The sequence below is a fragment of the Vollenhovia emeryi genome, unplaced genomic scaffold (genome assembly GCF_000949405.1).
Source record: "Vollenhovia emeryi isolate VEMERY1.0 unplaced genomic scaffold, V.emery_V1.0 DF939198.1, whole genome shotgun sequence".
In the NCBI taxonomy this organism is placed as follows: Eukaryota; Metazoa; Arthropoda; class Insecta; order Hymenoptera; family Formicidae; genus Vollenhovia; species Vollenhovia emeryi.
Genome location: NW_011967168.1, coordinates 437,487 through 449,944, shown reverse-complemented (window position 1 = coordinate 449,944; position 12,458 = coordinate 437,487). Strand labels below are relative to the sequence as shown.

General features: G+C 43.4%; 1 protein-coding gene across 7 annotated transcripts in view; it reads left to right on the top strand.

Annotated features, from left to right (window-relative positions):
• The first annotated feature begins 1,676 nt into the window (after window positions 1-1,676).
• LOC105561893 (kin of IRRE-like protein 3) overlaps window positions 1,677-12,458 on the top strand; it is a 58,499-nt gene continuing 47,717 nt past the window's right edge. For 2 of the 7 annotated variants that reach the window (XM_012012255.1, XM_012012254.1), the window contains exons 1-2: window positions 1,677-2,374; window positions 3,616-3,795. In XM_012012255.1, the coding sequence (XP_011867645.1) occupies window positions 3,672-3,795 (124 nt within the window). In that variant the 5' untranslated portion in view covers window positions 1,677-2,374; window positions 3,616-3,671. Of the gene's footprint in view, window positions 2,475-3,266; window positions 3,796-12,458 lie in introns of all 7 variants that reach the window. The other 5 variants (XM_012012253.1, XM_012012252.1, XM_012012251.1 and 2 more) reach the window with 5 other exon arrangements.

Here is a 12,458-nt window from a genome sequence, read left to right as displayed (position 1 = left end):
ACTTTACACGAAGACATCTTCAAATGTCCGACCGTAGGAAAATCCAGTGGAAACAACAAGAAAATAAAGTTGAATAAAACGCGGATAATCGATGAGAAAGAATTTGGTATTCAGAAAATTACCGGGAAAACTTTTAAGTCGCTGGCTTTGCAAGAGTCTGCAGTTTTCCAGCAATATAAATTGCGAATACGGTACGAGAAAAAAAGAGACAATCCGCTTCGTTATTTGAACGGTAAAATATTCATCGTGATTGTTGTAGCAGCAAAAGGAATCTTACTATAATGATACTTTGTCCTCTATTATATATAAGCAAGCTAAAAGACAAGATTCTCAATGATTATCTCAAAAACAAAAGTAGTAATTATCTTAAGAAAATTGCATTTTCCGAAGAGAAACAGTCGATCTGTCATAAACTTATAAAATTACCTACGTGTCGTCATCACTTTTTCATATTTGGAAATTGAAATTTAATTCTAACTACAATTTTAGTGTAAAAAGTCGCACTTGTATAGAATTAATAACGTTTCTAAAGTCAACGACAGATTATTTAAGCAACAAAAATAATAGGCATAATAACTTGGTCGAAAATATTTAGTATTAAAATGAATGCATATACAGTCGCCAGCGATTGGTTCATTCGTAAGAGATAAAAAGTTAAAGAGACTAAAAGCCATTGATTTCACTAATTCGTACTAATATTAATATATACAGAATAGTGTTTAAGCTTAAATTTTGTGTAATATAGAGTTTAAACAATTTCCGATAATACAGGTAATTGCCAATACTATTTGAATGATCGATGACAATTTCGAAGATACGTTTTTCTTTTAGTAATATATTAATGGATAAAAATATTATAATATAAATTAAAAAAAATAATTTATCGTATGTCTAATTCTTTACATTTTTTAATGATGTAATATCGTTAGATTATAATGTTTTATGAAAACTGCATCATATTTTACAGTTAACATTGGTGTAAAAATGACACCAGCGCACACCAAATCACCGGCAGGTGTATATTGCCAAACCTGCCAAAATGACGGGACGTTAAAAAAAAAGTTACGCTCACGAAAAATTGCGACGCCCGAAGTATTTCCGAGCCAATAAATTTTATTTCAACGTCGATACCGTTTTCTAGCGCCGGCGTTAAATATCGCGGACAGCCATTGGCAAGCTCGAGACAGGCAATAACAGGAGTTTGTAGCCCTACACGCGCTTTTAGCCAGCTAACAACCTTAATAACCTTGCAGCACAAGAATAGCGTGGCGCGTGGCAGCGCGACACAAAAGTCATCGATGACAATGGCCCGCGGTAGTAATGGAAATGCCATCGCGCGCGCGAACCATGCCAGCCGTCCTCACAATCAACCAGCCGGCGACGCGACGGTGGGACTATGACGGCGCGCACAAGGGGTGGCACGCGGGTGGGTGAAAGCCGGCATGGTTGGGCATCGCAGCGGGGGGTGGTGGTAAGAGTTGACGTCGGTGGTCGGGGGCTGATATCTAGCTAAGCGCTGGCGCAGTTGGGTCGCGGTCTCCACCACGGCAGCATTTCGCCCACCGGTCTCTTTACGCACCTATCTCTCCCTACCCCCTTTCGTCGTCCCCTGTCTACCCCGCGACCTCTCTTCGCACGACCTCTCTCGTTGTACCTCCCCTCCCCCGCCCCCCACCTACCGCCCTTTCGCCAACGGTGCATATACGACACCGGGTGCATACACCCTCTGCGTCCCTCCGCTGTGAGCGAAGGTGTTCGCGGCGCGTTAGTGTGAGTGCGGCATGATGAATGAACGGCATTTTAGAAGGACGGAAGTGGCGCGCGGTCCCACCTAGCTCTTTCGCAACGATCGTACGTCACCCACCGGCGACACAGGATCCCCGCGAAGATGCACCTCGCGCGAGAGCTTGCAGTCGACCACGTGGAAGTACGGACCAGCTGCGCTGGAAGGATTTAGTGACGCTTCTCTCTCTCTGTGATTGCGCGGGTCTTGTCGCTCCGTCGTTCATTCATGACAGGTGATAAGGGCGGAAAGGTGTGTGCCCGCTGCACGTGAAGACAGATTTGTGAAATGTTTCCTCTCGCTAACGGACTCGGTGCATTCGATGGTGCGGCGACGAGCGAGTGTGCCGGCTGATTTTCAAGATTGGAGCGCGAGAAGGCGATCGCATAAATTAAATTGACAGGTGCGAGACCGGCCGTTAAATTGCCATTTTTATTAGTCATGAGTGTTTGCAGTGCTGCACTGGACGTTGCACGCGCCAATTTTTCGCGCGCAGGAAAATCGAAAACAATGAATCGTCGAAAAAGCGAGCACGTGACCGCCTCGACGTAGTCGATATCTCGTGAATATTTCGTGGGAAATGCTACACGCGTATGTATAAATCGCTATTCTGAAAATTCCCTTCTGCCATATCTGTCAAGCGTATTTCACGCTCTCGATTTTATCAGGTCTTCGAAAGAGCCCGTCTCACGTGAGTTTTTCAAATCTATTAATATAACAAAAAGTCATGCGATATTACGAGCTCATACGTTTGAAAGCAAAATGTCACATGGTTGGAGTATCTTCAGCGTCCGACAATCTGCGAGATGTGTCGTTCAATAAAGTTTACATTTAATATGATAAAGCGATCAAAACGATCGTATCAGTTCTACAATGCCTGGCAATACGGCTCAATAGTCTTCGGTTAAACTATCTATTCATCCTCACTGCAGCAAGAACAGTTTATAGCAGTATCTACCCCGCATGTGCAGATACGGATGCATTCAGTGAAATCCAATGACAAGTGAAATTAATATCCCTAGCCGTGTTGTGTGCATACCGAATTAGTTCTGTCGATTATGATTTGCTGGCCAGTAACACCCGATCGGGTAATAGATGCGCGAATTCAATTGAAACCATATCACGTTCGTTTTCAATCGACCATTCCGCAGCGCGTCACTTAATGTAAACTTATCGGGGAGCACCGGTATAACATATGTCGCGCATATAGCCCGCATATTGTTGATCTCGCCGCTCGCGTGATTCACACGAAAGCAAATAGCACGTACACTTTTCAGCAGCGAATAGAACGAACGTCACGCGCGACGCGATTAAACACTCTCCTGCCTCTCTTTTTGCCGACAGCGCTTGAAATCGTAATCGCGGCCCAAGCAATTACTTTCCCGAGTAATTGCGTACACTCGCGCATGATGACTCGTTGCATAATTCGGGAAAATATCAAGTCTATCATTGTATATAATATGAGATGTTAATCTGATTACAGCGATGATTGCTTCCTCGCGTTAATTTCCACGCCCGTGCCAGGCATTTAATATTCAGAAAATCTCTTTTGCGTACATGGATTAATTTAATTATGTTAAGAGGTGAAATGTAAAATATAAGATTTTCAAGTCATGTCAATTTTACGATTCGACTACTTTTACCGTAATCGATCTTTCCGCGAGAATTTGGAACAAAGGCGCAGTCTTTATTCGACTTATAAGCCTGCTTCTTGGTTTGCAAAATATATACAAAAGTGCAAGATATCGATGACTGACGTCAAATAACGCGGCCAAGTGGCAAGTGTTGCAACTGTCAGTGAGCAAAGTGAATTCCTTTTTATTGTCAACCAGGAAAACATGTCGCCCCCGGCCGATTGCTGCAGCTTTGAAGAAGCAGCTGACATGAAATGTATCAGAAACAATGGACTGTGAAAGCACTGGGAATGGATTTACAACATAGTGGCAATGGGACCGGTCGATGCAAACCTTTCAAAATGATCCACATTTTCATCCTCTTCATGCTGCTGCACGGTAAGAATAATTCGAATACTCGGACTTATTCAACGTGTCAACAATTAAACTGTTTCCTCGAGAGATCAAAGAAGCGTCGATAAAATAAAAAATCTCTACATCAACGCTAAAAACACAGAAATATCTATAAATACTCTAAATAAATCTGTTATTAAACGAAACAAATTAACGCAAGGAGACTCGATCGCAAAGCACACGATACTTTGGATTCAATTCTGAATAAATGGTGGAATAAAATCTGTTTGATGTGACAGGCGCATCATGCGGATGCACCGTGTAATTTCAATAAAAATTCTGACAAAGAGCAAACACGCGTGTCACGCATAAAGAAAGAACGGGTTATAACAGAATGGTAGTGAGATTAATTAAAACGCGTACGCATTCATCCGTAGATCAACAAACGACGGTCGTGCAAATCTGGGGAGAATGCGCGCGAAGAATGACCTGGCGAATGTTGTTGCGGCGAAATACAACAACGTAGGGTTGAAATGTGCACCGCGCTTTAAAAAACGCTGTACACATTCGACAGGCATGCTCGTTCGCGAGCTGGAGTAGCTTTTACGGCTGCTGCGCCGCGCGCGCGCGAATCCGCGACCATTACCGGAATTGCCATGAGCATATTTTTCCATTCGATAAACACCGCTGGGCAAACACGGCGAACGTTGTTGCGGTGCTGCGATAACATTGGGAGAAATTTTTGCAACGTCAAGGCGATGCGCGAGATCGAATCGATGCACGTGTACGCGCTCCACGTAGTATCATAAATTCTCCGCCCGACGGTTTTGTATTTATTCAACACGATGATTTGTAATAACAAACCGGACGTCCGTAGCGGACAAGTTTGCAGGGATATTCTATATTTCGAATTATATAAATTCGACTAATCTAATTCGATATGGTAATATAATGCTCAGTTATTAATTACGTACAATGTACACGAGCCAGTTTTTCAAATGAATTTCCGTGCTATTGATATATCTCATTATTATTGGCACAATTCGTTTCTATTGCGTTTAATAATTACATCCGCTACCTCGTAAATGCCTCAAGGATTACGGTGTGAAACCGTCAATTTTACGAGCGCGACTTTACGAATTGAGAAAAATACCGCGTCGTCGTGTCTCGCGAAAAAGAGCGAGGATCTTCGAATCCGGCTTCAAGGTGCAAGCTGTGTTATTTAGTCGCGAGCTATAAACGCGGATGCAGCGGTATCGTCAACGTAATATCGTACCGGAGACAACCTGTTCGAAAGGACGCCTTTACAACCGCACTCTCCGGTCTGACTGTCATCAGACCGCAACTACTGCCACGGTTTCTCGCCGGGTCCCATAAAGTCTCGCGCAACTGATTTTATTTACTACGAGGCCGCGTCATTTGCAGCCAAGTCACTTTTATTAAAGCGAATCTCGGGGAGTCGTTTAATCATAGTTGAGCGTAGTTAAACTCATTTCGATTGCAATCGATTCCATTATCGCGCCCAGCGCATGGAATTATCGTGGCGCATTTGCGTTTTAGTAGGCTATCGGCTGATTATAAATGCAGAGACGCATTTAGGCAAAGGGAGATGGCGTGTCTCGGTCAAACAATTCGACTACAGTCGTATTAATACACCCGGAGACTCAATTATTATTATTCTCATTTTGCACATTTGTGTGTCTTCGCTAATTAATAAACAGCGATGTTGAAATAGTTAAAAAATAATTGCATTTTGATTGTCTTCTCGCGTACGTAGTGTATTTCAAAATTGCACACAGCCTCCTCTGTAAACGGGTTGTAACTTTTTATTAAATAATACACTGCGGCGTATTAAATCCATCACCCCGGCTACCACTATTCACATCTCCCTCAACGTTCTTTTACGTTTTACTCGCGTTCATGCGCTTTATCATGCATCATCTACTATAGCGTCGTACTTTGCGTAGCCTGACACGTATATTCGCTCCGCAGATATGACATGAGAGTGTAATAATGTGACGTTCGTAACACCATATCCTTATTTTAAGCAAATAAAGTGACGTTTTATGGGCAGCCAAAAGCGAATCTAAATATTCCTAAAAATAAATTGACTTTCTCGCTTATATCTTTTTTTTCATAAAATAAACATACACGTCTTTAATATTTCTCTTCCGTTTCGCGGATCTAGTTTAAAAGATTCGATCATTTAATGTAAAAAAAATGGCGCCGCCGCATAGCAACATTAAATCCAAATTGTCGATTCTAATCATGTTGTAATATCGTCATAAAATTCCCGCTGCGATGTAAGTAGTGCCTACAAAGGCGGATGTAATGTGTTACCGAGTGGCTCAGTCAACGTATCGATTCCTCGCTACGCTTTGCGCCCGCAATTTTCAATCAACCCGGCTGAATGATCGCGGCTGAGTAACGTACAGCTACCGGCGCGTATCCATTAGGAAATTGAAAAACGTAGATGTTCCACATCGCGGTCCGATGGCACGCGTCTCGAGGAAAAGGACCGAGCAAATTGATGCACACGCGAACGCACATGTGTAACAACTGTACCACGAAAATAATTTATCTACACCCGAGAGATCAACTGTCGTAACTGACATTTAGCAAATTTATACAGGAGAGTCGAAAACAATTCGTATTTCTACTAGTGGCTTTTTATATTTTTATAATATCCTAAAGTGTGAACACACTTAATAAAAAAAATGATAAAATAAACAATTAAAGCGTTCCGAAGGGAAAACCACACCCACAGAAAAAGTTTCCAGAACCAATGCTATTACACTTGAATGTATCAGAAAATAGGATCGATATAGCGCCAATCATACTTCTTATAGAGAAAGGAATAATTTAATCTTAAAGATTCTATAAAATCTAGAATAAAATGATAGTACGTGTCGTCTTTTGTCGAATATCGTGGTGCCAACTTGGTGCGTTGTAAGTTGGGGGGAAAATTGATTCTAAACGCAAGAATATCTAAAGTTACATTTATATAAGTTACTCTTGTCTCAACATAGTAAGTCATTCTTTTTTAATTCGATAGAGGAGAATAAGAATTACTGATTTTATTTTGATATTGTCTCATTTTTATACTAAATGAGGTAAGAGAAATCCTTTCTGAGGGTGCGCTGACCAAAATCTTGTTCACCAATGCCCACTAATGCCCAGTGGGCATTATTTTATCTTATTATCTTATCTTAGTTTATCTTTATCATGCTCCAGCAAGACCTAATGCCCAAAAAATGTCTAGCAATGCCTAGTAATGCCGCAAATCTGTACACCACAATGCCCTCAGCGGTTTCCCTCTTGGGTTTACCCCTTGGAGCGTTCAGTTGAGACGAAGACCTCAAATCGATCACTTTCTAGTTGCGACGGTTTACTTCTCGGGTACAGATAGGTTGTACCGACAATGAGAAAATGTAGTCTACATTAAACGGCAATTTTCTGACAATCGCGTCGATTTTCAGAAGCGTCGGTATCTCTCCCCGCTATTTCCGATTCCATAAATTGATTCTCGGTGCATCCAGAGCGATAAGGTCTCTTTCAGGGCTGAGATAATTCACGTTCCGACGGCTAGGAGATACGCGTCTATCGCATCATCGTCTCGTCGAAGTTACGGGCGTTAATTATACGATCGGAGAGGCTCCTTTCGAGAAGCCGTGTCGGCTACCGCTTAATATGATTAGCCATAATTTATACATGGGACCGCGGTTAAGTATGCGGGACGTAAATTGTAAAATTCGATACCTTGCGACCCCTCACGTTTACTCGGGGATTGATATTTTATTCAAACGGTGTCGCTTAAGATCGACAGCCGCTTCGCTACGTCGTGGTCCGTAATTTTGTATTCGGCCTCAATATTTGCGTCGCGGGATTAAGTTTAGCTAACGACGCGGCGTTTCCCTCGCCGTGTATAAAATGCTCGCTCGAACAAGTTTACAACGTTCGGATTTCTCTTTGATACGAGTTTAGAAACGCTATACGACACACACGGATACACAAGGCTTACTCCCAAAGACACGCGATTACGCTCGAACGCGCCTAACCGATTTCGAATTGCATACACGCATTCGTGAATACAATGTTAACCGTAATGGCGTCGAAATTGGAGGGTTGATAAGCGCGCGCGCGGTGTTTAGGAACGTCATTAGGTTGAAGGAAAATAGAGAAAAGTAGATTGGCTCACGACTTGAATTTCAAACGGAGAAATACATCGAAACCTCTCCTCGCGACATTTTCTATCTCAGAGCATTAAAAAAGCCAATTATTGCGATCTCTAAATAAGTGTCCATCAAGGAAGAAACTTGTGCTCGAGTATCCTATTCAAGATAAATCAACATTAACTGCCAATTGAATCGTGCCTCTTACGAGAAGCGACTATAACTTTATATCATCTAGTAATTTCTAAGTTAATATTGGATTAACAATATATCGTAAAGATAATTTCGAGTTTCCAACTAGCAAATGGACTTTGAGTGCGCGACATTTGAGCAACTGGCGTGACTAATGTTTCTAATAATAATTCAATAAGTAAAGTTTAATACATTTCCCGTTGTCCGTAGCTCGTAAAGAGACGATCGCTCATAGAGCCGTCGTCATCATTGATCCTAGAAGAAGTCGTTACTCTAACGGATTATCGGACAGCGTTTATCGTAAAAGAACCAAATCCCCGGGATTCGTCGGCCGGCGCCACGAGACCGCTCGATGTGCTTTCTTTGCCTCGCCCAAAATCTCGATTCGATCGCTAGTTCATTCCGGAGTAACGCCTTCGATAAGATTCTTACAAGTAGGTGCTCCGGTAAGAAAGGAGCTGCGGAGAGAGAAAACTTTCGCTCGCGGTATTGCTATTCAGAAATGCAAACTTTTATCCGCGAGTATTCGGTATGCGTTTCGATAACTCGCCACGTTGAGCGAGCTGCGCCGGAACAGGGGATATCGCGATTTTACAACCGATACAAACAATAGACTCTAACTTGGCGATTAATGGTGAATAAACTCGAGGGAAATTCGCTAGCGCATTGTACGCCAAGTCGGACGGACAAAGGGCTCTTTTTCCCCCATGCTATTAAGTTTTCCAAGTGTTCCCGCAAAGCACCTCATTACAAAGCCTTGGAAGACGAATTTTCTCCCGAGATACTTAATTAATTAGGAACGCCACCCTAAATGCGATGCCGTAATTCAGCTCGTGTACGATCTCGCCGTAATCGACCCACTTCCATCGACGAGCCGCAATGTTGCCCATTAAAAATTCGCTCGATTTTTAATTCAAGCACGGGCGCGACACGTGTACGAATAAATTTCCTGGATAGCGGGCACTTTACAAGATTTGTATAAAAAAAGAGATTTATATTGCTTCCGACGATAAAGCCCCATTGTTTACGAAATCGAAGAGGCGCGAATAAAAGAATGATGAATTTTCGCGTTAATAAGATTTTTGCGGCAAAGGGACGGGTTCGTTGCTAGGAAGACGGATTATGCTTCATATATACAATATATATAAGGCGCTTGATTAATTGGCGCCGCTCGTTAATTAAATGTATACCAAGTTGGTTTCGCCACGCGCCTTCCGCAAACGACCCAATTGTGGACATCACCTCGACGGCGACGCGCTAATTAATTTAATAATTTCACGGGCGCCAAAGTTGCCGATTGGAAATGATTGAATCGCCGTCTTGAAACGGAGCAGATATTTCATTGTTGATTCGCTCGAACGCGTCTCGCGGTTACGCTCGAAAGAAGTCGCGCGCCTCGTCCCAACGTCGTTCGCTCTCGAGACCGAAGCTGGTCGCCCGGAACTTGTCACGTTCACGCCTGGATTAACTAAATTTCTTCGACACGCAGAAAACCGAGCACGTTGCGCTACATTAATCATTTCGCAAACTGTGGAGCGTGATGAAGGCACTTGGCACGTTTGCACAGTTTACGTTTGCAGTGAGTAACTCTCGGCAGCTAGGGATAACTACAACGTAATACGTCCGCTTACAGCGGTTAACCCAAGGCAGAGGGAATTCCTAGACCCCGCGAGCGGGTAAACGTTCTTTGATTTATGGAACGGCTAATAGATTTTCCGTCAGAGTGAGAATTCATCAATTCGCAGGTAGCCGCGGTTAACGCGGATCGATATCCGCTGCGCGATATCACCAGCCGATTCGCCGGGCAAATATTTTTGTTTCCACCTTGTCAGGCGTTTTTCAAAAAGTCCCGCCGGCGGCGAGTGCGCGCTCACATACATCAGACCGGGAATAACGTTGCACGCGCAATATCCACCGATCGCGTCATGATATATCAAAGCGCAATTTACGACGCTGCCATATCGCCAATATCAAACGAGCTTTTTTTTCCCCTCCTCTCTTCTCCGCCGAGGGACTGGGGGAAATATGGTTACGTTCCGCCGACGAATCCGAAATTTATAACGGGATCAGCCGCGTGCAAACCGATGACGGTCTTTGATCGTAACATCCCTCATCGAGGGCACATAAAGGTGGGCAGGTTCTAACCCGCGAAGAAGAATGCGTGTACGCTAAGGGTGAATAATTCACGGTCCACGATCCTACGGGGGCTTTTTGCGTTCAACAAGTGAAAGAACGCTGCGTATGTCAAACGCACATAGAGCAATTTCTATGTACTTTCGAACAAAAAATTGCTTCCATCATTGTAACCCACCCAGCCTCGAGAAAATTTGCCGCGGTCGGGGCGTTGCGCTTGTAAACCGAGGGGGGAGACGACTTAACAAGCAATCTTGCACCGAGCTGGCACGAGCGTTTCGTACAAGCGGATAAGCAGAAACTCGAGATATTGGCAGTTGTAAAAAAGAATGTCACTTTGACGTACTTAAGCAAAAGCGTTTCACACTCCGGGTAATTGACCAGCCTTCAAAGTAGCGAGTGAAAAATATCGAGGGAAGGAACGAATCCATCCTTCATGCGGTATATATACGAACCACTGTGCCATTAGTCTCTATAATGAGACCGCGCTTCTAGATGGAAGGAAAGAAAGTCGATTCTCTCGACTCGATCGTATTTCCCTTCCTTTCGATATCAATATTTTCCATTGCCTCGGAACACCGTGGAATCATCCGGCTTATAAGAAATCTCTCTATTTCATTTCTCTTAGACGCGATATTTTTACAATTTACACGCGGCCGACGTTCCGTCTTAAGCGGATCGTAATTTAAAACGCGCGCCATCCGCTCTTTTCACAAGTGAAATTAATTAAAAACTATTTCCGATCCTTTTGAAGATAAAAAAACTAACAGCGAGGCACATAAAAGTTATTTTCGTACGTACGCTTTACGCGAGCCCCGACGAACTGGCATCGACGATCTTCCTCCGCGTTATTCATGAAATAATATATGATCGGCCGTGGGAGAATAGCACGAATATGAGAGCAAAAAGAGCGGACGAGCAATTTTGTGAAATATTAGCAAATGTCTGGAAAGTTCTTTCTAACGTTCGCCGTTTCGCGTAAAGCAAATTTGTCGACGCGTCCACTAATGTTAGCCGCGCGAGCAGAGGCTTCATTTTGCGCCGCACACGCCTTATGCCGTGGCAATTTTTTTCATAGCGGAGGGATGGGCGACGCGAAAAGTAAAATCGATCGACCGGGCGGAGGGGAAGAAGGTGGTTCATCTCGATATGCGTTTCTTTATTACGCCGTGGGGCTGATACGAGCAGACGCAGGAAAGGAAAATTTGCATCCCAAAGAGTTTACATTGGGAATACGAACCCCCGGTGCAATATTTTCCGGGGAAACGGCTCTCCGTCGCGACGGTCGCGCCCGTACGACGAAAATCGACGACGCGTACATACAGACGGTTATTCAGAAACCCGCCCAGACTCTTTAGAAATTCCGCCGAGAAGCGGAGGCCGATATATAAAACCGCATTTAGCGCTAACTACGCGATCCCTTTATGAACCATTCTCGAAAATAAGGAGCTGGAGGAGCGGGAAAGCCGCGGGTGAGCCAAATTACATTTCAGCCGGCGACTTCTCCAAGTTCGTCCCGCAATACGTTGAATGTGTATAAAATAATGGCAGGAATCTTCTTATATATCTGCGCGCTTTGCCCATTTAATTAAACGGCAAAGCTTTTAAGAGGCTTATAAGTTAAGATTGTCGGCACCCTATCACGACGACACGTCCACGGTTGTCAGCGATTTTCTTCGGCACTTACCGCCCCCCGAGTACGTACCGCTTCGCGATAATAAAAACTTTTTTCCACTTTCTAATGGCGCGTCGAAGAGATAATTTATTCCTGCCGCGCCGCATTACGAGAGGCGGCTATTATCACGAAAACTCGACGATAAGTCAGACGACACGAACGCGCCCCGCGAAATTCCCGTCGTCTCGATATTTGCAATTTCACGAACGGCAAATATGACGTACAATCGAATTGTCGATAAAATAAGCCCCTATCTCGGTTAAAAAAGCACCAACATTTCAATGGAAATTCGCGATGAGGACGCGCAAAGTTTTCGAGAGCGTCCCAAAATTATTTCAAACGTCTTCCAACGTTATTTCAAAATTCAACATTTCAACACAGCCGATATGAAATTCTCCAATGGATAATGTATCAAGATAATAAATATTAATGGAAAAGCTCAGTAAAATTAAGACCAAATCGACAATAGAATAAATTATTCACGTATCGAACATTGTGTAATGTAACAGTAAAATATACTTTTCATGTAATCATAC